This window comes from Juglans regia, chromosome 6, assembly GCF_001411555.2.
Source record: "Juglans regia cultivar Chandler chromosome 6, Walnut 2.0, whole genome shotgun sequence".
Taxonomy (NCBI): Eukaryota; Viridiplantae; Streptophyta; class Magnoliopsida; order Fagales; family Juglandaceae; genus Juglans; species Juglans regia.
The window spans coordinates 38,391,281-38,413,774 of record NC_049906.1 but is presented as its reverse complement, the minus strand read 5'-3'; the positions used below and the strand labels follow the sequence as shown (position 1 = coordinate 38,413,774).

The following is a 22,494-nucleotide window of genomic DNA, read 5'->3' as shown; positions in this document are numbered from 1 at the left end:
GACAGGCTTATGACATCAACTGTGATAATTGAGTTACAACAGTTTGAAAATGATGGTTAAGATATACTACAAAGGCGCATGTTTACCAAAAAAAACGTTGCATAATTAATGGAGTAAATAATAATAAAAAAGGAAGGAACAAACACGAAAATATCAAAACCACCCTCCTGGGCCCAAAAGACCCATCCGGAAGAGCCTTTTTTTCTGAAACAACATTCTGATGAAAACGGTAAAACAAAACAAAACAAACAAACAAAAAGAAGATAATCTATTATCCTAACTAAATATTACAGTTATGCGCTGTAATATGGTTTCAATTGAAAGTTTGAAAACCGTTTCAGTTGGTTTTCTTCTCATCTTCATTTGTGGCAGCCACCTCTGCACCATCAGTGACCTGATCATCATCGCCACCAAAACCGAATTCATTGACACGTTTCTTGTCCACTGGATATATCCACCTCTGGTACACATAGATCAGAAATATAATATCTGCAAGGCAGTAAAATGGAGAAAAATCAGAACGCATACAGATGTGTAGTCTGTGTAGAGGATATAACTAACCCACAATCCAACACAGAATCACAACATCAACAGAGTTTCATTATGATACCCTTGAAAGGATGCATTGACAACGAATGGCACCACAAACAAGACTGGAATATTTTAACCACAAAAAAAAAATCAGCATACACGCATGAAGATCCTTGTTTGCCTGTTGGGGACATTACACAGGCTTGAATGCTGCACTGCTAGGGGAACTTCATTCTCAATGTTTTTTTTTATAAGTATTCTCAATGTAATTCTACCACTAATTTATGCAGCTTTCAGATGGTGGCATCAATTTTCCTTTGAATATACTACATGATCATTGTAAAACCATCAGCAATCTAATTTAACTTTGGTATCATCCGTTGCATCATTGCACTTCCTCTACCTCTTTTCCTCTTATGAAATTTTCACTTCCATTGTCAACCCCACATTCAGGCGTATGTTAGTTAAAAAAGGGAGTACCAGAACAGTTATAAAGGGGATTAAATTAATATGCATTGTGATGTAAATTATATCTTACCATCACGAAAGACAGACAGCCGATGCAGTGTTGGCATTTTTATGACAAAGGCAAAGAGATCATCAATGATGGTGTTAAGGAATTTGTATGTCATCTGCCTCCAGGGTAGATGAGCCACAGACTGCAGCTTGTAATTTATGAACAATTGAGGGCACATCATTATGAAACCTGCAACAATGAATTCAAGTGCAAAGGGAAACAAACCTGTCACACTTCTACCAAATCATTTTTTTTTTTTTTGTAAGCACACTTCTAACATATCATAAAGTCAAAAGGTTATAACACAGGCGATATTTTAAGTGCAAAATTGGCCAATGATCTAAAGTCATATTGTTGTAAGACGCATATTATTTTGTTTGAGCAGGCAGAAAAATCTTTGGATGATTTACTATCAGAGAGAGAGAGGAGGGAGGGGAATCACCATAATGAATCAATAAGTGTGCAGATAACAGGTTTGATAAGTAAAACTCTCTAAGATAAACAAGCAAACAAAGGAAGCAGTCTGATAAGTTACGATTGATGATGGTGGTCAAAAGGGTCATAGTGAAAGCCCAAGCATATTACAGAACTGTGGAAACACAAGGAAAACTCAAGCTAGATATGAACTTATACTCCAAAAGGACTAGTCAATGTTTCAATTAGATCTCCTTCGAATTCTTATAAATCACTCACTGCAATTGTATCATACTCATTTACTTCCACCATATATCTCACTCAATGTGGGCCTTAGTAGGACATTACAATAGCTTTGATGTGGCTTGAGCCTTTTCCTTAGGTCGTTACAAATGGAACTCCAAAGAATTCCTTTTTTATTGGTATGAAGCTCCTTGGAGTTCTTAAAAATCATAGTTCAGTAAGGAACCATTATGGGACTTATAACACAATGCACTTTTTAACATACTCATTCCCTTCTATCAAATAGCTCCCCCACCCAATGTGAGACTTAGTGGGGGCATCGCAGGTCTGAGCCTTGTGATTTATGAGATTCACTACTCAATAAGTTTTATGACATACAGCACAGGGGGGTCTGTACAAATCAATCATAAATAGTTGTGAGGGCATCACAGATCTTTTGAGGCAGAATAAGCAAAAGACAACTAATTTTGAGGCAGAATAAGCAAAAGACAACTAAGGGGAGATGAGATAAGAAATTGTGAGAATTCTGTGAATAGTAGTGAAATTGTTTGAGTTAAGATATTTTATTGGATTTTGGAAAATGAGAGAAAAATTTGAATAAAAATTTTATGAAGTTAAAATTGATTGAATATTATTTTTTAATATTATTTTTGTTTGGAAAATTGAAAAAGTTGTATTGTTTTTTGTATTTTGTTTGGAAGTTTGGAAAAGTTGCATAGGGTTTTGTGTTTGAATAATGATTAGATGAAAAAGTTGAAGATTTAAAATTGAAAAGTATTTTGTGTTTGAGTGATGTTTGGGAAGGAAATTGTGACAAGTTTTTAGATTCATCTCTATTGCCAAACAAAGCCAAAACTATAAAGCCCTTAAAAAGGATATTTTGAAGAGATGACGCCCATTGCCTGAGTAGGAAAAACTGTTTTTTTTTTTCCAACTCCATAGAATATAGCACAAAATCTCCATGACTCGACAAGCGTGTTAAGAAGAAGAGATAGATAGAACTACCAATATAACAAGTTTTGGAGGAACAATCTTACCAAACATGTACACACAGCTTGTCAGCGAAGATAGAATCCAAGAATACCAGCTCTTGTGGCGCTCATACATGAGCGAGTATACAGATGAGCATGCAACAAGGAGGAACAGTACATAGGACAAATACTTCATTGCCATATCATCATATTCCTTTGTCTTATTCCCTGCATAGGACTCACGATCCCGGAACCTTAGCATGGGTATTCTCCCACTTCTATCAATCTGGGGAAGAAATACACAAATTACAAAATTTGCTATCACAACAGGGTAAACCAAAGATTCAGAGCAGTATAAATAACTCCCTACTAGATGTAATATAAGCAAGTGTCAAAAAGTGTAGGTTTCAGGGCATTAGAAAATGACACCAATTAGAAGAGCATGCCCAAAATCAAAATGCATTTGTAGATGGATACCTGACATGCCCCATATATATACAGAGAAACATGAAAAGATACAGTGAAACCCAAGGAATGCGGTATGTGGCAAATGATTGAAAAAGAAGTCTATAAGCAAATTGCAGATAAGTGATAAACACAAAACATATGTAAGGCATGACATCTCAAACAGCCAGTGTAATTGTGCCAACCTAAAAAGAGACGTACATGCACAAACAAACATTATTCTAGCATCCAATTATAGATGATACCTCTATGTGCATGGCCTTTCCGATTTTCCAAAACTCAATGCAGCAACCAATTCCAGAACTTGCCAGAATCATCCATGAGGTATCATTATCAAGTAGATAGAGGAAAACAATGAGCTGACACAGAAAGCTCACTATAACAGACTTTGCAGACAGTCCTTCCATAGACTTATTTTTGTTCCAAAATTGGATGTCTGCATTGGGAAACAATCAGATTAATTAGTAATATTAATCCCCAAGAACATCTACGGGACGAAATTTATGAACTGCATTATACAGAAATTACTATTACCATTCTTAAATGCCAAGAAGTCGAACACTGAATGAAGCATGGAAACAACCATTGTGATTGCCAGGAGGTATGGATTTCCTTCCAAGAACACCCTCTGAGAAAATTATCAGATAACTGACATTTAGAGAAACAAGGAAACTAAATTTTAAGTTGCATGATAGGTGCTAGAAGAAATACAATAAAATATTTGATTCCATAACATTTGATTACAACCCAAATTTCACTATAGATTTATATGTCATCTTATTATGGGCAAAGTAAATGATATGTATCTATGAATGGTGCAAACTCTCGGCACCACCAGTAATTTATAAATTGATGACATAAAACATTATCAGGTTCAGACATGAATAACGTTTTATGAAATTTTATTAGTAATTATGGTATCTTCGTCCTCATAGATGTCCATAAAAAAACCAAATGTTCTTTCTACTTTAAACGCAACAGTTCACATGGTGAGTAACTTGTAAGACCCAATGGCAACTTTCCAAATAATAAGAAAAAAAGTAACTTGAAGTTCAGATTGCAAAACTTGCAGAGCTTATTTCAATAAAAATCCAGAAACAAAGGAACGGTTCAAAACCCAAGGAGATTTTCAAAACTAATCACTGGCTCATGCCATAGAAACTTGCTAGGGTGACAGTTAAGCAATACCTTCAACTCATCAGCCTCGCCTTCAAGCATGCTTCCGTAACTACGGTGAATCTGGAAAGATTGGTCAATCTGCAGGAATATTTGCCACTTGGTCATGCTTATGGGACCCACCTCCAGGTTTAGTGGCAATTCTGTCACTGTCTCATTCAATGGTATCAACTTATCTTTGAGTAACCAAAACTCATTGAAGAAGATGGTAGGATAGTAGTCCCCTGTACTAGGCTCAACATTCAAATCTGCAACTCTAAGTCAAGAAACTCAAAGATGTGATAATGACATCATTCTTCCCTAGCACATGTAGCCCGGTCCAAGGGCCATGCGGGATCTACTTTAACATGTAGCTCCAGGTCCAGTAAATTTATAGCACACCAGATCGGTAAAGACATTTGGTTGCATCAATAATCTTGGTGCAAATCAACATATGTATCAAAATCAAAATTTTTATAGGCCCCTTTACATGTGTTTGTAAAAGCACCGAAAAAACAGAAACATACTAAGCTGGAAAAGCTCCAGGGAAATTTCCATGTAATTGAGAAAGTAGTGAGAGTGACAACAAAACTAAAGGTAGATTGACAAAAATAAGATCTTGAAGGATACAAGGCGCAACATTTGGAGGTGCAGCATTATGCGGGTATCTGCAGGCAAAAGAGAGAGAGGGGGTTGGGGAGAAGGCATAAGCAATTTCAGTGACAAAGAGGCTCATACAATTGAAAAGAGAAAAAAGGGAATACGTGTAAGCTTGATTTTTCTATTTCTAAATCAGTTGCACATTTAGTTATACACTTCAAAGAAAATGAGCTAAACTAATTCACAGATACACAACCATTACAGCCAAGAAACATTTTAGATAAAAATCTAGAAATCAAAAGGCAGGACCAAATGATACACTCGCATCATAAGACATTGACTGTAATGAAATTATTGTCATTAACTTATCATAAGAAGAAATGAAATTATTATCAAGATCTAGGGTTAGAATTTAAATTGGGGAAATAGCATTTTAAGGCAGGGAATATGTTTTAACATCTGATTCCAAGCAATTATGTAACAACTCAAGAAAGGCCCAAGCCGCATTTGGGCCCATACTCTAAAAAACTAGTCAAGATTATAATTGGAGAGCCCATTGGAATCAGTATAAAAGGCTTGAACTTTCTCCTTCCCAATCAATGCGGGATCCCACTCACCACCTTCCTATACATCCGAGCAATTACATATTAAATTCTTATATCTAACGTGCTAACTACATCCTGTCACTTCAATTCATCAATCTTTGTAGTATCCATGATTTTCAATAACATAAGGAGTGAAATATACATAGAAATGATTACAAGAAACGAATTAAATTATTTCTTGGCTTTGTTTACAAGAAACCATGATATAAATTTTTTTGATAAGTAAAGGGGAAAGTAATATTAAAGGGGGCATTCCAAAGAAACCATGACATAAATATATGGCTTTATTTAACAAGACTTCACAACCATACTCCAGAAATACTTTGCTCAAAAGATCATCATTTTTCCTTTTCTATGAAAACCAGTGATTATAGTTCCAAAACCATCATCTGATACTAAATAAAATCAGTCTTAAAGGGGGGTTCAATGAAATAGGTAAACCATAAGGAGATATTAATATATACACAAGTAAAGAATAAAAAATTACAGAAATGAACATAACCAAGACTACAAGTTAAAATGCAGTGGAATCAATAGTGTGGTATAACCCCTAGGGGTTGGCTCAAGTGGTAAAGGCCTTGGGCTTGGGGGTATGCTCACCCCAGGTCTAAGGTTCAAATCCCCAAGGTGCAAACAATCTCTAGGGGCCATCGAACTAGGGGATTTTCCTATTGAATTACCAGAGGTGCACTTGCTGGAAACTCCTTGTCGAGGGCTTGTGCACCCCCGGGATTAGTCGAGATGTTGTTCCTGGACACCAGGTGCCAATAAAAAAAATTAAAAAAAAAAAGAAAAAAAAGAAAGTGGTATAAACTCAACAAACTTCCTACCACAAACCAAACCTTGCAAAGAACTAACACTCATTAAACATACCTCTTATAATTTTTTTTATTGGTATACCTCTTTTTTTTAAATAAGTGAAGTTATTGAAAATCAAGAGTGTTATTGATGTACATAGGCACGATAAACACCGAATTAGAGACACTCATTAACACATACCTTGTAAAATCATCGACTAAATTGATTGTAATGTTTGGCTTCCAATATGAAACCCACTCCACAGGTTTATCATCTATAGAATCACCTTCAGTACCATCAACCACCTGAAGCCCACGCAAATCTTCATTAGGATATGAACACCAAATGGAGAAGTACATAATGGAAATCATGATGAGCTATCATGATTGTAGAAATAAATTCTGTTAAACATATATAATACCATTTGAGAGACTTCTATTTCAATCAACGTTGACATATACAGATATACTGCATTACACGTAAGACACCATGTATTTGCACTCAGAGTTGATGCTGGGTGGAATAGCTTGTATTTATATTATATAACTGCTATAAGCTTCCCACTCTATATCCTAAGATTGCATACAGGCATCTAAAGGGGCCTAGCACTCATACAGTGGATTTGGTTATATAATTACTAATACATTCTAAGCCTTTGCATGTCCCTCTGACCAAAATCAGACATTGGTGACCAAGGGAATATCTGACATATACAGAACTTGAAAAAAATTATAGCACTCAGGTGACTACCCCATACCAAAATCAGATATAATAAATGATTTATAGACTTCCTACATGATATATGGAAGCCAATCCTCATAGCTATCCAATTGAAAAAGCAAGCATATGTGACCCATCTCTAGAAATGCTATTGTCGATATAGATAATCAAAGATTTTATTAAAAACACAAAAGGCATAGTACAAATACATGGGTTAGCATACAAGAGGAAAGCATAATTAGAATAGGAAAAGAGACGAGAAAATCACGGAAGTAAAACCCATTACAATCTATAGAATCTACCCAAAAGAACAAAGTAATAAAAAAGAAAGTTTTAAACTCCTCCAACGTCCACTTGCGATCCTCAAACTGTCTATCATTCCTTTATCTCCAAATACGCCACAGTATACAAATAGACCATTTTTTCACATTGCTGCAACTTGTGGGTTGCCATATAACCCCCTCCAATTGGCTAAGAGGTCTACTATCCTCCAAGGCATACCCCAAGCCAACCCAACTCGACTGAAAACGTCATTCCATAATGTACTACCAATCTCATAATGGAGGAAAAGGTGGTCTAAGATTCTACACTCTTTTGCAAATGCAGCATGAAGCTGCCACAATGACGTGACTTTTTCTTAGGATGTCCATAGTGTGAATTTTCCCTAAAGATCCTATCCAAACAAAAAACGTTGCTCTAATAGGGGCCTTAGGGGTTGTTTGGAAGATTGGATGGTTTCATCTCATCTTATTTCCTTCCCAAACATCACTCAAATACAAATATTTTTCAATTTCAAATTTTCAACTTTTTCATCTATTCATTACTTTTTTTTTCTTTATAAGTAAGAGATAAATATTATTGATATGAATGAAATAGGCATAGCCTGTGTATACTTCCTGTATACAGAAGAACACCTAAAAACATTCTAAGAGCGATAAATTAAAGACAAGAAATCATGAACATTGTCCCCATTTAGTACAATAGCGGAAAACCAGAGCATTAAAGTATGGAAAAAAATTCTTCAGCTCCTCCATTGTGCGTTCCTTATCTTCAAAGCAATGCGCATTCCTTTCCGTTCAAATACACCACATGATGCACAACGGGATCATCTTCCACACTACTGCCACTTAATGACAGCCCTGCATCTTTCTCCAACAACGCAACAAATCCACCACCCTCAAAGGCATAACCCAAACAACATCAACCCTTTGAAAGATCTCATCCCACAACACCCTTATTACCTCACAATGCAGTAAGAGATGATCCACAGATTCTCCATTCTTTTTACACATATAACACCAATCTATCATTACACATCCTCTCTTCCTCAGATTGTCCATGGTTAAAATCTTCCCAAAAGCAGCACTCCATACAAAAAAGGCTACTTTAGAAGGCACACGAGACCTCCAAATATTCTTCCAGGATAATGGAGTATGATCCTGTGTTGACAAAATGTTATAATATGCCTTAACTATACATTTCTTGTGATTATTAGACCTCCACTTCAATCTATCACGCTGTGCCATAGGAGTCCCCATGGAGTATAGTAGGCTGAAAAAGTCGGATATAATAGATAATTCCCAATCATGAAAATCCCTATTGAAAAGAATATTCCACTGATGAGAACCATGAGAAAATAGCCGCATATTCGCCATTGAAGCCTCCCTATTAACTGCAATACGATGGAGAGACGGCCCTTTCCAATGCGTGGTCTCCACACCACACTTCCTACCAAAATTAATTTGATTGCCCTCTCCCGCTACAAGGAGAATATGTTTTTCAAAGCATGGCCACCCCTCCTTATAAATTTCCATAAACCCACACCATACCCCCCTCTCACTTCGTTGGAGCACCAACCACCGCAAATAGCTCCATATCTAGCGTCGATAATTTCCTTCCACAATGATCCCCCCTCCGAGTGATATCTCCATCGTCATTTTCCCAATAAAGCTTCATTAAAAGTTCTTAAGTTACACACTCCCAACCCCCCATACACAACTAGGGCACATATTGTCTTCCATCTAACCAGATAAAATTTCTTCTCCTCTCCCATGCCCCCCCATAAGAACGTCCTAAAGAGTTTCTCAATCCTATTCACCACCCCTGCCGGCATAGGAAACAAAGATAAAAAAAAATATGTGGAAAGGTTAGTAAGGGTACTCTTAATAAGGGTGAAACGACCCCCTTTCGATAAATACACCTGTTTTCCACCAGCCAACCTTTTATTTATCTTCTCCACCACCCCATCCCATATAACTCTAGACTTGAAAGCTGCTTCCAACGGAAGGCCCAGATATTTCATTGGCAAAGAGGACACCTTACAATCCAAGAGGCTTGCTAAACTGAGGATATTTGAGACTGCACCCTCCGAAACCATCTCGGACTTACCAAGATTTACCTTAAGCCCTGACACTACTTCAAAGCAAAGCAACAGTGCTCGTAGAGTTTGGATCTGGCTATTATCCACTTCACAAAAGACTAAAGTATCATATGCAAAAAGAAGGTGTGAGATGATAATAGGGCCACCAAAGCCATTGCCCACTTGGAAATCAGATAAGAAACCTCCACCAACAACGGCCTGCACCATCCGGCTTAGAGCCTCCATAACTATAACGAATAAAAGAAGAGATAGAGGATCTCCTTGCCGCATAGCCTAGGAACTATAAAAAAAACCAGCAGATGTACCATTAACTAGAACTAAGAACCAAGCGGTTGAAATACAATGATGCATCCAAGAAATTCAGCTATTCCCAAAGCCACACCTCTCAAGCTGGTATAAGAGGAATTCCCAGTTCACATGATCATAGGTCTTCTCCATGTCAAGCTTGCAAAGAATACCTGAACCTCCCTCTTGCAGTCTATGGTCCAAGCACTCATTTGCAATGAGCACCGAGTCAAGAATTTGTCTCCCACGAATAAATGTGTTTTGAGGCTTGGAAATAATATGTTCCAACATAGGGTTTAACTGGTTGGCAAGAACCTTCGAAATAATCTTGTATATGCCACTAACCAGACTTTATAGATAATCCTCAATACTCGGAGCCCCGTGTTTCTTGGGAATGAGAGCAATGAACGTCGCATTAAGGGATATTTCAAACTTTTGAAAAGAGTGAAATTTACTAAAAACCTGCATAACATCACCTTTCACGATGTCCCAACAAGTTTGAAATAAACCCATTGAAAAACCATCCAGACCCGTCACTTTATCCTTAGCCATACAGAGATGACCTTGTAGATCTCTTCTTCAACAAAAGATCTCTCCAAAACACTCACACTCTGAGAGTCAATTGTTTCAAAGGACAAGGCATCAAGCTTCGGCCTCCAACAAGCCGATTATGTGAGAAGGGTCTCATAATAATTCACAATATGATTTTCTAGCTCGAGAGGAGAAGATAGCACCTGAGGACCTGAATGTAGCAACTCAATAGTGTTGTTGCGCTGATATGAATTAGCCACTTTGTGAAAGAACTCCGTACACTTATCACCTTTCAACCAAAGGGCCCTGGATTTTTGATGTCATGAAGTCTCCTCCGACAACAAAACCTTCTCCAAATTTGTCATAACAGTATCCTTCCTCAATATCACCTCCTCCAAGGTATCTCCCAATAATTCATTTCCCTCTAACTCCTGCAATTCCTCTAACAGTGCAAACTTCTGATTGTCAATGTGGCCAAAAACTTCCAAGTTCCATTTCTTCATATCTTGTTTTAGAGCCTTCAGCTTACCTGCAAAGAATAAAACTTGGAGTGCCAGTAAACTAATACAAGGACCACCAAGCATGCACCATCTCAACAAACTCATCCGCTGTTAGCCACATGTTTTCAAACTTGAAGTACCGACGACCCTTGTGAATGCTCCCACAATCTAGTAGAATAGGAAAATGATTTGAGTTGACTCGAGCTAACTGTTTCTGACTTACCTCCGAATAGTGGGCTTCCCTCGGAGGAGAGACAAGAAATCTATCAAATTTCGACCAAACCTGACAGTTTGACCAAGTGTTCTCGCCCCCTACCAAAGGCAGATCCATGAGCTCTAGATAAAAAATGAACTCGAAGAACTCCTCCATGGCCACAGTATTCCGATAATGCCCTGATTGCTCGCTAGGAAAGTGAGTAATGTTAAAATCACCCTCCATGCACCACAGTACACCCATAAGGAATATATGCCCGCCAACTCCTCCCACAACCTTTTCTTATCCCTGTCCACATTAGGACCACAGGTGCCTACAAATGCCCATTCCCATCCGTCAACAACGGTTTTGAATAAAGTCGCTGCTGAGAAATCTTCAATACACTTTTCAATCGCCTCAACCACTCTTTTATCCCACATTAATAACACTCCACCTAAGGCTCCCAAAAAGGCCAAATAAGACCAACCCACATACGAGCATCCCTATAAACTCTGCACAATTCTTCTATCAATGAATCGCAACTTTGTTTCTTGAAAACACACCACATCACCCTTCCACATCCGCAATAATGATTTGATACGAAAGCGTTTATTGCTATCATTGAGCCCTCACACATTCCAAGATATAATCTTAGGCTTCATATAAACATAGATTGCCCCTCCCTTTCGATCTATTCCTTCCGCCACTCCCTTTCTTCACATCATAATTGATGGAACAAGTTAACATTCTAATCATTACCTAATCATTACAACTTTCTCAAACTTCCCAACAAAACACAGAAGGCAATTCAACTTGCCTAAAGATATGGTGGATCTACTTGTAGGTTGATATGGTTTTGAAGGAACAAAACGTGGAGCTGCCATATGGAAGATGATTCCTTCATGCTTGATGTGGTGTCTTTAGCAGGAAAGGAATGGCAGATGTTTTGAAGACAAAGAACATTCGATGGGAGAACTTAGGAATTTCTTCTTTAGTACTTTGTGTTTGTGGGCTAAAACTCTTGTACTGAATGATGTTAATTTTCTGAATTTGAATTAGCTTTTCTTCTATTTTCAAGAGAGAAGTAGGTATTTCCTTTGTATATGTCATGTATACTTTGTCTTTGCCTATTCTTGATAATAAAGTTTCTTATTAATTATAAAAAGAATTATATTAAAAAATTATATTATACCAATGTTTTAACTTTATAATATTTTAATTCAACTTTTTCTCTTTCCTTTCCCAAAACTCCATAAAAACTATTTCACTACTATTCACAAACCATTTCACTACTATTCACTCTCATCTCATCTCATCTCATTCCCCAAGCATTCCCTTAAACTGCGTTTGGATATTGAACTGAGTTGAGATGAAAGTTGAAAATTGAATAAAATATTTTTATAATATTATTTTTTAATATTATTATTATTTTGGGATTTGAAAAGGTTGAATTATTTTTTTTTGATAAGTAATAATTTTTATTGATGTGAATGAAATTAGGCAATGCCCAAGTACACAGGAAATATACTAAGAGAGGCACCTAATTACATTCTAATAGACTAGAAAGAAGATAAGAACTCATGAACATTCCCTCCCCTCAATACAATAGCAGAAAACCACTGGAAAATAGAGAATACAAAGAAGTTCCAGATTTCCCCCATTGCACGCTCCTTGTTATTAAAACATCTGTCATTCCTTTCCAACCATAGACACCACATTAGGCACAAAGGAATCATCCGCCACACGGCTGCTAATTGGGCACTACTATGAGACCTATTCCAACATGCTAATAGGTCCACCACACTCTTGGGCATAACCCAACTTAGCCCAGCTCTACTAAGAATACCAGCCCAAAGCTCCCCAGCCACCTCACAATGTAAGAGCAAGTGATCTACCGATTCTCCACTTTTTTTACACATGTAGCACCACTCCATGATCACCATACCTCGTTTTCTTAAATTGTCAACCGTCAATATCTTCCCATGAGCAGCTGTCCAAGTGAAAAAAGCAACTTTAGAAGGCACTAACACCTTCCATATACTCTTCCATGGAAAGAAAGTGGGCTGTAGGACTGTCAAAGCCTTATAGAAAGATTTAACAGTAAACTTCTCTTTCCTCGTGTGAGTCCACAACATACGGTCTCCCCCATTGGCCCCTAACTTTGCTGAATATAAGTGACTGTAAAACTCTGCCAGCTCTTCTAATTCCCAGTCCTGAGCATTTCTTGTAAAAGTGACATTCCAAGTGACCATCCCATTGGCACGACATAGAACTTCTGAAACTGGGGCTTGCTGATTTCCAGCCAAATTAAAAGCACCTGGGAAAGCAATGCAAAGAGGGCTCTCCCCACTCCATACATCGAACCAAAAGCGGGTACGTGTTCCATCACCCACCTCAAACTTAAGATGTTTTTCAAAGGTATTCCACCCCTTCCTTATGAATTTCCACAGGCTTACTCCGTAAGACCCCCTACCCTCCTTAGAGCACCATTCCCCCCACTCACAACCATACTTATGATCAATAACCTCTCTCCACAGCGAATTCCCTTCCCTATGATACCTCCATAGCCACTTCCCTAGGAGTGCCTTATTGAAAACACACAAGTTTCGTACCCCTAACCCCCCATTCGCCAATGGACAGCACACCCTTTGCCAACTCACAAGGTGAAATTTGGATTCCTCCCCCATACCACCCCACAAAAAAGCTCTAAACAACTTTTCTAACCGGTTTGCTACGCCCACCGGTAAGGGAAATAGAGAAAGATAGTAAGTGGGAAGGTTGGAAAGAGTGCTTCTAATAAGGGTTAATCTCCCCCCTCTCGATAAATATAGCCGTTTCCATCCTAAAAGTCGTTGCTCAACCTTCTCTACCACCCCATCCCAAATGCTCTTTGCTTTGAAAGACGCCCCTAAGGGGAGTCCAAGATATGTCATAGGGAGAGAGACAATTTTGCAACCTAGTAGCTCCGCTAAAGAGGCTATATTGTTCACCTCCCCCACCGGAACCAGCTCCGACTTCCCCAAGTTCACCTTGAGTCCCGAAACAGCTTCAAAACACAACAAAACTGCCCTTAAAGCTTGAATCTGGCCACTTACAGCATCACAAAAAATGAGCGTATCATCAGCAAAGAGTAAATGCGAAATGGAGCTGGTATTACTATTGCTGTCCACTGAAAAACCAGCAAGAATTCCCCCCTTACAGCGGCCTCCACCATGCGACTCAATGCCTCCATTACAATGACAAAAAGGAAAGGGGATAGTGGATCCCCTTGTCTCAAACCCCTGGAAGATTGAAAAAAACCACAAGGTCTTCCATTGACTAGGACCGAAAATCGAGCGGTTGAGACACAATGTTTAATCCAAGCACACCATCTATCCCCAAAACCACATCTTCTAAGCATATAAAGGAGAAAATCCCAACATACATGGTCATAAGCTTTCTCCATATCGAGCTTGCAAAGAACCCCCGGGGTGCCCTCTCGCAACCGACTATCCAAGCACTCATTTGCTATCAATACTGAGTCCAGAATTTGCCACCCCTTTACAAATGCATTTTGAGGTTTGGAAATGAGTTTGTCCATAACCAAACTCATTCAATTAGCTAACACCTTTGATATGATTTTATAAATCCCCCCTACCAAACTAATAGGCCGGAAATCTTTCAATTCATATGCACCGGCTATTTTCGGAATGAGAGCAATGAAAGTAGCGTTTAGTGACTTCTCAAACTTTTGACTAGAATGAAAAGTGTGGAAAATCTGCATCACTTCCTCCTTCACAATGTCCCAACTCTCCTAAAAGAACGCCAAAGAGAAACCATCCGGACCGGGTGCTTTGTCTCTGCACATACTCTTCACCACTAGATGCACCTCCTCTTCATCAAAAGGCCTCTCCAACCATCCAGCTGCATCCAAATCCAGTTGAGCAAAGGGTAAACCATCTAGTTTGGGGCGCCATTCTTCTTTTTCAGCAAGGAGATCCTCATAATACTGCACTATGTGGTCTTGGATTTCTTCGGAAGAATGTAACACACTAGGACCGGTATGGAGTACTTCAATGGCATTGTTGCGCCTATGTGAATTAGCCACCTTGTGGAAAAACTTAGTACATTTATCCCCCTCCTTCAACCAAAGTGCCCTTGATTTTTGCCTCCAAGATATTTCTTCTAGCAACAATACTTTCTCAATTTCTGTCACCACCACTTTCTTCCGTAATAAAGAGTCCGCATTAACTACCCCTTCCTCCAAAGCCTGCAGCTCATCCCAAAGGATATTTTTCTGCACTTCCGTATGTCTAAATTCTTCTTCATTCCACTTCATCAAGTCAAACTTGAGAGCTTTAAGTTTACCCGCCACTTTGAAACTAGGGGTGCCCTCAAAAGAATAACTGTCCCACCAAACCTTTACCTTATCCGCAAATCCTTCAACTTCTAACCACATATTCTCAAATTTGAAGGAGCGTCTACCCCCACGAATACCACCACAATCAAGCAAAATTGGGAAATGATCGGAACAAACACGTGGTAGCCTTTTCTGACATAGGTCCGGAAAATGCGTCTCCCAAGAAGAGGAGACTAGAAATCTGTCCAGCCGGGACCCCCCTCGACTATTAGACCAAGTGTAGGCCCCCCCAATCAGCGGAAGATCCACAAGATTCAGATCAAAGATCAACTCTGAAAAGGCTTCCATTGCCCCTGACGACGTAGAGGCCCCTGTCCTCTCACTTGGGAACCGAACAATATTAAAATCTCCGCAAAAAACCCAGGGTAAATCCCATAAGGAGTGAAGACCTGCCAATTCCTCCCATAAAAAGCATCTATCTCTTTCTACATTGGGCCCATACACACCCGCTAAAGCCCACAACCACCCATCCTCAGTGTTCCTAAAAGATACAGCCATTGTGAAATTCCCCATGCAATCCTCGACCATCTCCACCACACGCTTATCCCACATTACCAACACCCCTCCCGAAGCCCCCGATGAGGGTAGAGAACACCACCCCACAAAGGAACAGCCCCACAAGCTTCGAATTATGTATCTATCAACGCCACACAACTTAGTCTCTTGAAGGCATACAATGTCAGCCTTCCAACTCCGAATGAGGGATCTAATTCGAAGCCGTTTGTTCACGTCATTGATCCCCCTTACATTCCATGAGAGGATTTTAGGTTTCATTAAAAAACAAAATGCCCTTACCCTTCAACCTCTCCCTCCCCACACTTCCCTCCTTGTTGTTGTAATTAATGGAGCATTTGAGACGTTTCAACTCCCGGTCCCGTTTCACTGCTGATTTCAGAACCGTTGGTCTCCCGGCCTCCATAGCAATCAACAGGGCCTTAAACTGTTCTTCATACCCAGCAAACGAGATTCCCACACACTCTTGAACTTCCTCTACTTTTTTTAACAGCCAATCGTCTGTTATATTGTACACTGGCTTTGGGGAAATAATACGTAACGGGATAGGACTTTCCAACTCATCCTTATCACCCTCAAAGCCGCTGCCCATGAGCTGATCCATTGGTTGGACCATAGAAACAGCCTCCTTCAACACTACTGAATAAGACCCAGTGCCCCCATTGATCCCCCCTTCCATATCCTCCACCCACAAGTTCCGAGTGTTACACACCTCATCCACCTCCCCATCCACCAAAGTTTTCTCAACAGGCTCATCATTTTCGACCTCCACTGCCTTCAAAGCCTCTTCTTCCACTTCCGCCAACATGGGCAGTACCTGAGCTACTCCTAAGCCCTCGACGGTGGTCGGCGACGTGATCTGAGCGTACCCCGACGTGATCTGATCTGAGCCAACATCGGCTACCTCTGTCGCACCCAACGTTGCAGGTCCCGAAGGTAGATCCATGACCATCGCCCCGGAAACTTCACTCCCCAGTGGACAGAAGTGCTGCAGTAACGTCGAAGAGACCTCAGAACCCTCCGTCGCAACTTTCTGTGGTAGCTCCAATGAATGAGCACCTCGGCAACCTCCGACAACCTCCATCGCACCTTTCTCCCCTGTTTCTCGGTGCTCTGCCACTGTTTCCAGCACCCCAGGTGACGACGGGAGACCCACCCCCTCTAACGGCGGCCCCTGGTCCATTGTCGGCGGCGGGTGTTGAGGCCCACCCGACGACGAAGGAGTTTCGGCCCTTGGAGGCCGACGTCTCCACGCAGACTCCACGGCCTGTCGCGACACAGGCTGGGCCTGTTGAGCCAAGCAGGGGACCTGTTGGGCCAGCTGGGCGAAACCTGGCCCATATGAGAGGCCTTTCCCTTTGGAGCAAAACCCATCTTCCAGCCCCACGCCCAACTCCCTCCAACCCCCCTCCACAACACTGCGTTTCACTTTCTCCAAATTACTTTGCAGAGAATTAATTTGAGCCTGCATATCTGACAAGAGACCAACCATACCTTCCTTGTCAAAGCCATCACGTCTCCTGCCATCCTCTCCACTACACTGCACCCCAACCAAACCACCATCCCTCCCATGCATGTCAGGACTAGAGCCCAGTCTAACAGTACCTCTAGTAATGTCCAGATAACTCTGCTTCTGTAAAACATCCATGGTACCGCTGGAGAAATGAGGCAGCACTGCCGTCGACTGGAGTTGTTGAGGCAGCACCTCCCTCAACACCTCCATCAACCTCCTCCATCCCGCTCCCTCATGATCCTCAGGAATGAAAATACAGTTCCGACGGCCCCCTTGTTTGTATTCCAGCAATGCCATGAATGTTCCTTGAGGATTAGAACAATGTTGGGCTATGAAACCCCTATCTCCTTCCCGATGAGCTGTGTAGAACTCTCTTCTCCTTAACTTCAAGCAGTCGTTCAGTGCCTTGATAAACCAACTAGTTGCAGCTGAACCCAAGTGCAGTTTTTTTACAAACTTCCAACCACGTTCAGTGATTAGCACCCCAGGACCATCTCTCTCAACCACAAAAGACTTAAATTCACTGAAAACAACATTCGAAGCTATCTTCTTCCTATTCATACCCTCACCCATCTTAATCAACTAAACTACAGAACCAATCAACGTAACAAAGAAACAAGATGCATGTGTACGGAGAGAAGATGACCTTAGGTTTTACTTTGCCTAAAAAAAAAAAATACGCATAAGTTTGAATATTAAAGGGCTAAAACACATTTTTCACCTCTAACTATAAGGTGTTTTACACTTTGAACTCAAAATTACCAAAACTGACACATTGATGATAAAGTGTTATCCTATAATGGAATATGAAGACACAAACTGGTAGGAGAACCCTTCTTATTGATAGAAAGCACCAGATGTCCATGAAAAATGTCCATATCCTGTATGCTAATATCTTCACCTGGAACTATGACATTCTAAAAGGAAAAAAATAAGTACGTCAAAGATGGTGAAGGTAGACAGATAATATATAGGTTGAATTATTTATTCTATTTTGTGTTGGAATTTGGAAAAGTTGTAATGATTAGATAAGATGAGTTGAGATGGATTTGGGATTCAAACGTACCCTTAGTCTGCCAAATATTCCTCCAAGGGAATGGGTATCTATGCTGAGGTGCAAATGCCTTATAGAAAGATCAGACAGTGAGATTCCCTTTCTTAGTAAGGACCCAAGGCATCTTATCCAAACCTTCAATAGGTAATCTATTTGGGAATGCTTGGGGAATTAGATGAGATGAGAATTTGGTGAATAGTAGTAAGATGATTTGTGAATAGTAATGAGATAGTTTGAGTTAAGTATTTATTGAGTTTTGGGAAAGAAGAGAAAAAGTTGAATAAAAAATTTATAAAGTTAAAATATCGTTAGAATATAATTATTTAATATTATTTTTATTTTGGAATTTGAAAAGGTCAATTTTATTTTTTTTTTTTTGAAAATTTGGAAAAGTTGTAATGATTAGTTTGAAAAAATTGTAATGATTAGTTTGAAAAAATTGTAATGATTAGTTTGATAGTGTTTGCGTTTGAGTTATTTTTTGGGAGGAAGTGAGATGAGATGAGAAGAAATTTATTTCCAAACAACCCCTTAGAGTACAAGAGGTTGAAGAACTTTGTAAAGACATCAACTTCCCAATCTTGCAGGGAGCCACTAGAGAACTTCCATAGATTAGCCATTGAAGCTTTTTGCGTAGGTGACTATACATCTAGGAAGAAGCTTCCTTGAGGGCTCTCTGGCTCTGTTGCCACACATAAATCATGTCAAAATCGAGACCTAGAGCCATCACCCACCTCAATTCTAGTCTGACTAGAAAACACTCACATCCTCTTCTGATACTCTTCCATAACCACACCCCATATGGCCCATGTTCCTCATTAGAACTTCATCCATCCCAAGCACACGTAAATATTGAATCCACCACAAATTTCCACAAGGTCACAAGGGCTATATCTCATTTTGATACTACTAGAGCCATTTCCCTAGAAAGGCATGATTGAATAGAAGCAACTTTCAAACTCTTAAACCGCCATCTAAATTGGAGAGCAAACTGTAGCCCCAATTTACTAGGTGAAACTTTAACTCTTCACCTGGCCAACTCCATAAAACGACAAATTAGAGAGGGTGCTCTTTAGCAGGACAATCCTACCAACTTTGGACAAATACATCATCTTCCAACCATTCAATTAGCACTAAACTTCTCGATCATACCATCACAAATAGATAACCATGAAATAGGCACCCACGAGGAGGCCAAGGTATTTCATGGGCAAAATTCCACAGGAACTAGCTACGACTTAACTAAATTCACTTTCAGCCTAGAAGCAAGTTCAAGCATAGAGAATCAAAGCTCGCTTGCAACATGTCATCATAAAGTTATGAATGTATCTCTAAATCATTTTTCATAATTTTCAAACTATGAAACTTCGCTCATATATCATCAACTACCCCACTATTTTATTATTAAATGACTAATAGTATTTAAAAAACGACATCATTCAATCCCTATTTGTGTTAATTTTTATTATGAAATGAAAAACAAATAATATATATCATTAAGTTGAAATTCTGAAATAAAAATATTATATCCAATTAAATTAGTGCTGTTATTTAAAATAAATTATTATTATTATTATTTTGATAAGTAAGAAATGAAATTTTATAGAATCAAGGAAATAGGCATAATCCAAGTACCCAAGAAGTATACAAAAGAGTACACCTAGTTACAAATTACGAACTAGAAAAAGAAACCAGGAAATCATGTAATAAAATTATTAAATTCAAAACAATATATTTCATTACAAATTAATTTCTAATTCTTAATTAAAATAAAATTTCCTAACACATGCTTTTTTGTTTTCTCAACTTATGTCCTTTTACATTGATATACATATGTAAATAGTAGTTGATCCCACGTAGAAACAAAATTTTGGCGATCAAAATGCTAATATTGACACTCTTTTAATTGTTATATTCACAGTATGATCCTTGAAGGTATGGTAACTTAGCTACATACAGAATTTTTTTATTTGATAAATTTAGTTATTCTTGTGCATCACATAAGTTTACAACCGCTTTAATAGTAAAGGACAAACCTCAGTCACTGTTTCAACCTCATCAGAACCTTTGGAGTTTCCCAATAAGCTCTTCCTTTTATCTGCTCTTGACTTGGGCAAGTATGTTACAACAGCTGAAATCAATTAAATGGAAGCTCTCTTTACTGCTGATCTGAGTCATCACTTAATTATTGATACAAAAGAAAGAACTAAAAGAATAAAAAGAGAAATGGATGTATAGAAAATGCCCAGGGAGATTCTCACGGTGTGTCCTTCCGAAAGCGGCCAGAGGTAGGTACTCTGGATCATTTGGGTCTGGTGGGTAACCAGAGCGTGCAAAGAAAACGTGAGCATATAGACTCCCATTGTGCTTCAAAGCCTGGAAAAAAGAAATCAAATTCTAGGATATTAACTTATCAAAAGCATGGCTCAGAAGAAAATAACTTATCAGAAGCAACAAGGACAAGGAAATGATTACACATTGCCCAATATCTTTAATAAAGTACACATACAAAGAAGAGACAATGCGGATAAATCTAGTGCATCCTACTGCAAGTGATACCTCAGATGGATAATACTTCAAAGAAAGAGACCTGGTACTCTCCGGTCCCCAAACTGCATACGGAATATTTCTTTCATGCCAAATAAGTGCCTGTTCGTTGCCGAAGTCATTGAACTTCTCATGTTCAGAGACATATAACCACATATCCTAATCAAACAAGAAACAAGAAATAAAATATAAGTACGGGAAGGAGAAGAATACAAAAATGGGATTGTGCATCCCGATTTACTCCCCATGGTTGGGTTCGAAAGGCCCTGCTTTGGTGAGATCCACGACATAAACAAGAAAATAGAATACATGAACGGGAAAAATTTGGTCTATACACACGATGAAAAACAGTGTAAAGCAATAACAGCCAAAAAATAAATTCGGGCAACAGCGTTATACGTAAGTGGCAAAATCTAAAGATGGTAATGAATGTTTAGGGTTTTAAGGAGTCTACCATGTTGGCATATCAAATTAAATTCCATTTACTTATTTTCGGTCGATACTGTAGTTTATCTACTCTTATCAAGTATATAATGATGCAATTATCAAAACTCAAACACGTAAAAGAAACAAAAAAAAAAAAAAACCATAATTTCCAAATCGCCACACAACCTAGCCGCAAAAAATACCTTAATAATCCGCCAAAGCAGCGCCAAAATCATAACAACTAGAACTTTGATTTTATTAGATGATCACTACCATGAATGAATTTTTACGACAAATAAATAAACTTTTTAACAAATAAAATCGTAGATAGGGATCTCAGAGTAAGTAGAAGAAAGAATACGTCTAGAGAGAGAGAGAGAGAGAGAGAGAGATTAAAGGCACGAGTAGGGTATTACCAGGGGCTCGGCCTTGTGAAAGAGATTGGAGATGAGTTGGGAAGGCTCGGATGGGGTTTTGGGAGAGAAGAATTTGGAAGCGAAGTACCAAAAGACGGCCATCCTTATGACACCCGTAATCATCTGAGAGAACCCACCCTGTTGTTGCTGTTGCTGTCTACCTTGCTGCACTTGAACTTGCCCCTCCGTCCCCGGGGGCGGCGCCATCTCTTTCTCTCTGATTCTCTACCCTGCTACGCTCCCAACTTTCCCTTCAACTCTTTTCGCACAAACCCGAGAGGGACTATGGAATCGAATAGGAAAAGATATTTGTAATGAGTTGGCTTAAGATGGAGTTTTGGAAATCTCGCCAAGTCAGTTTCGGCTTTACATGCAACTAGAACCGATAAACAAACAAGCCTGTTTCGGACGCTCAAATTCATATTTATTATTTTTTATAAAATAAAAATATAATTTTCATATATAAAAATATAAGATGATATTATGTTATTAATAAGATACATGCTCTGATTCTTTTAAATATATATTGATATATATATAGATAGATATTAAAAAACTCAAACTTGGTGTGTCGAAATTTAAAGATAAATTTATAATATAGATAAAATTAAAATAGTTGGTGAACTAGTTTATTTATTTGTGAATAAAAATAGAGGAATGTTATACATCAGACACTATTCACTCTCACACTCTACATCTATAATTTTTTCATAAGGTG

At 38.9% G+C, this 22,494-nt stretch overlaps 1 protein-coding gene across 1 annotated transcript; it reads right to left on the bottom strand.

Annotated features, from left to right (window-relative positions):
- Positions 1 to 10: 10 nt before the first annotated feature.
- On the bottom strand, positions 11 to 22,110 carry LOC108982265 (cleft lip and palate transmembrane protein 1 homolog). The gene is made up of 12 exons (XM_018953588.2): positions 21,777 to 22,110; positions 20,947 to 21,093; positions 20,649 to 20,763; positions 20,424 to 20,518; positions 6,501 to 6,604; positions 4,927 to 4,964; positions 4,330 to 4,565; positions 3,676 to 3,769; positions 3,387 to 3,577; positions 2,743 to 2,962; positions 1,070 to 1,237; positions 11 to 489 (listed from the first exon to the last, which is right to left on the bottom strand). The coding sequence occupies exons 1-12, from the start codon at positions 21,981 to 21,983 to the stop codon at positions 338 to 340; spliced, it is 1,767 nt and encodes a 588-aa protein (XP_018809133.1). The 5' UTR covers positions 21,984 to 22,110; the 3' UTR covers positions 11 to 337.
- Positions 22,111 to 22,494: the final 384 nt, after the last annotated feature.

Bases quoted from the DNA above. Each gene is read 5' to 3' on its own strand.
- LOC108982265 (XM_018953588.2), bottom strand. From the start codon at position 21,983: ATGGCGCCGCCCCCGGGGACGGAGGGGCAAGTTCAAGTGCAGCAAGGT. The intron at 6,605-20,423 runs GTTTGTCCTTTA...CGTGGGCTTCAG, and splicing joins AGGTTGAAACAGTGACTGAG to GTGGTTGATGGTACTGAAGG. The intron at 3,578-3,675 runs GTAATAGTAATT...TTCCCAATGCAG, and splicing joins CTTCTTGGCATTTAAGAATG to ACATCCAATTTTGGAACAAA.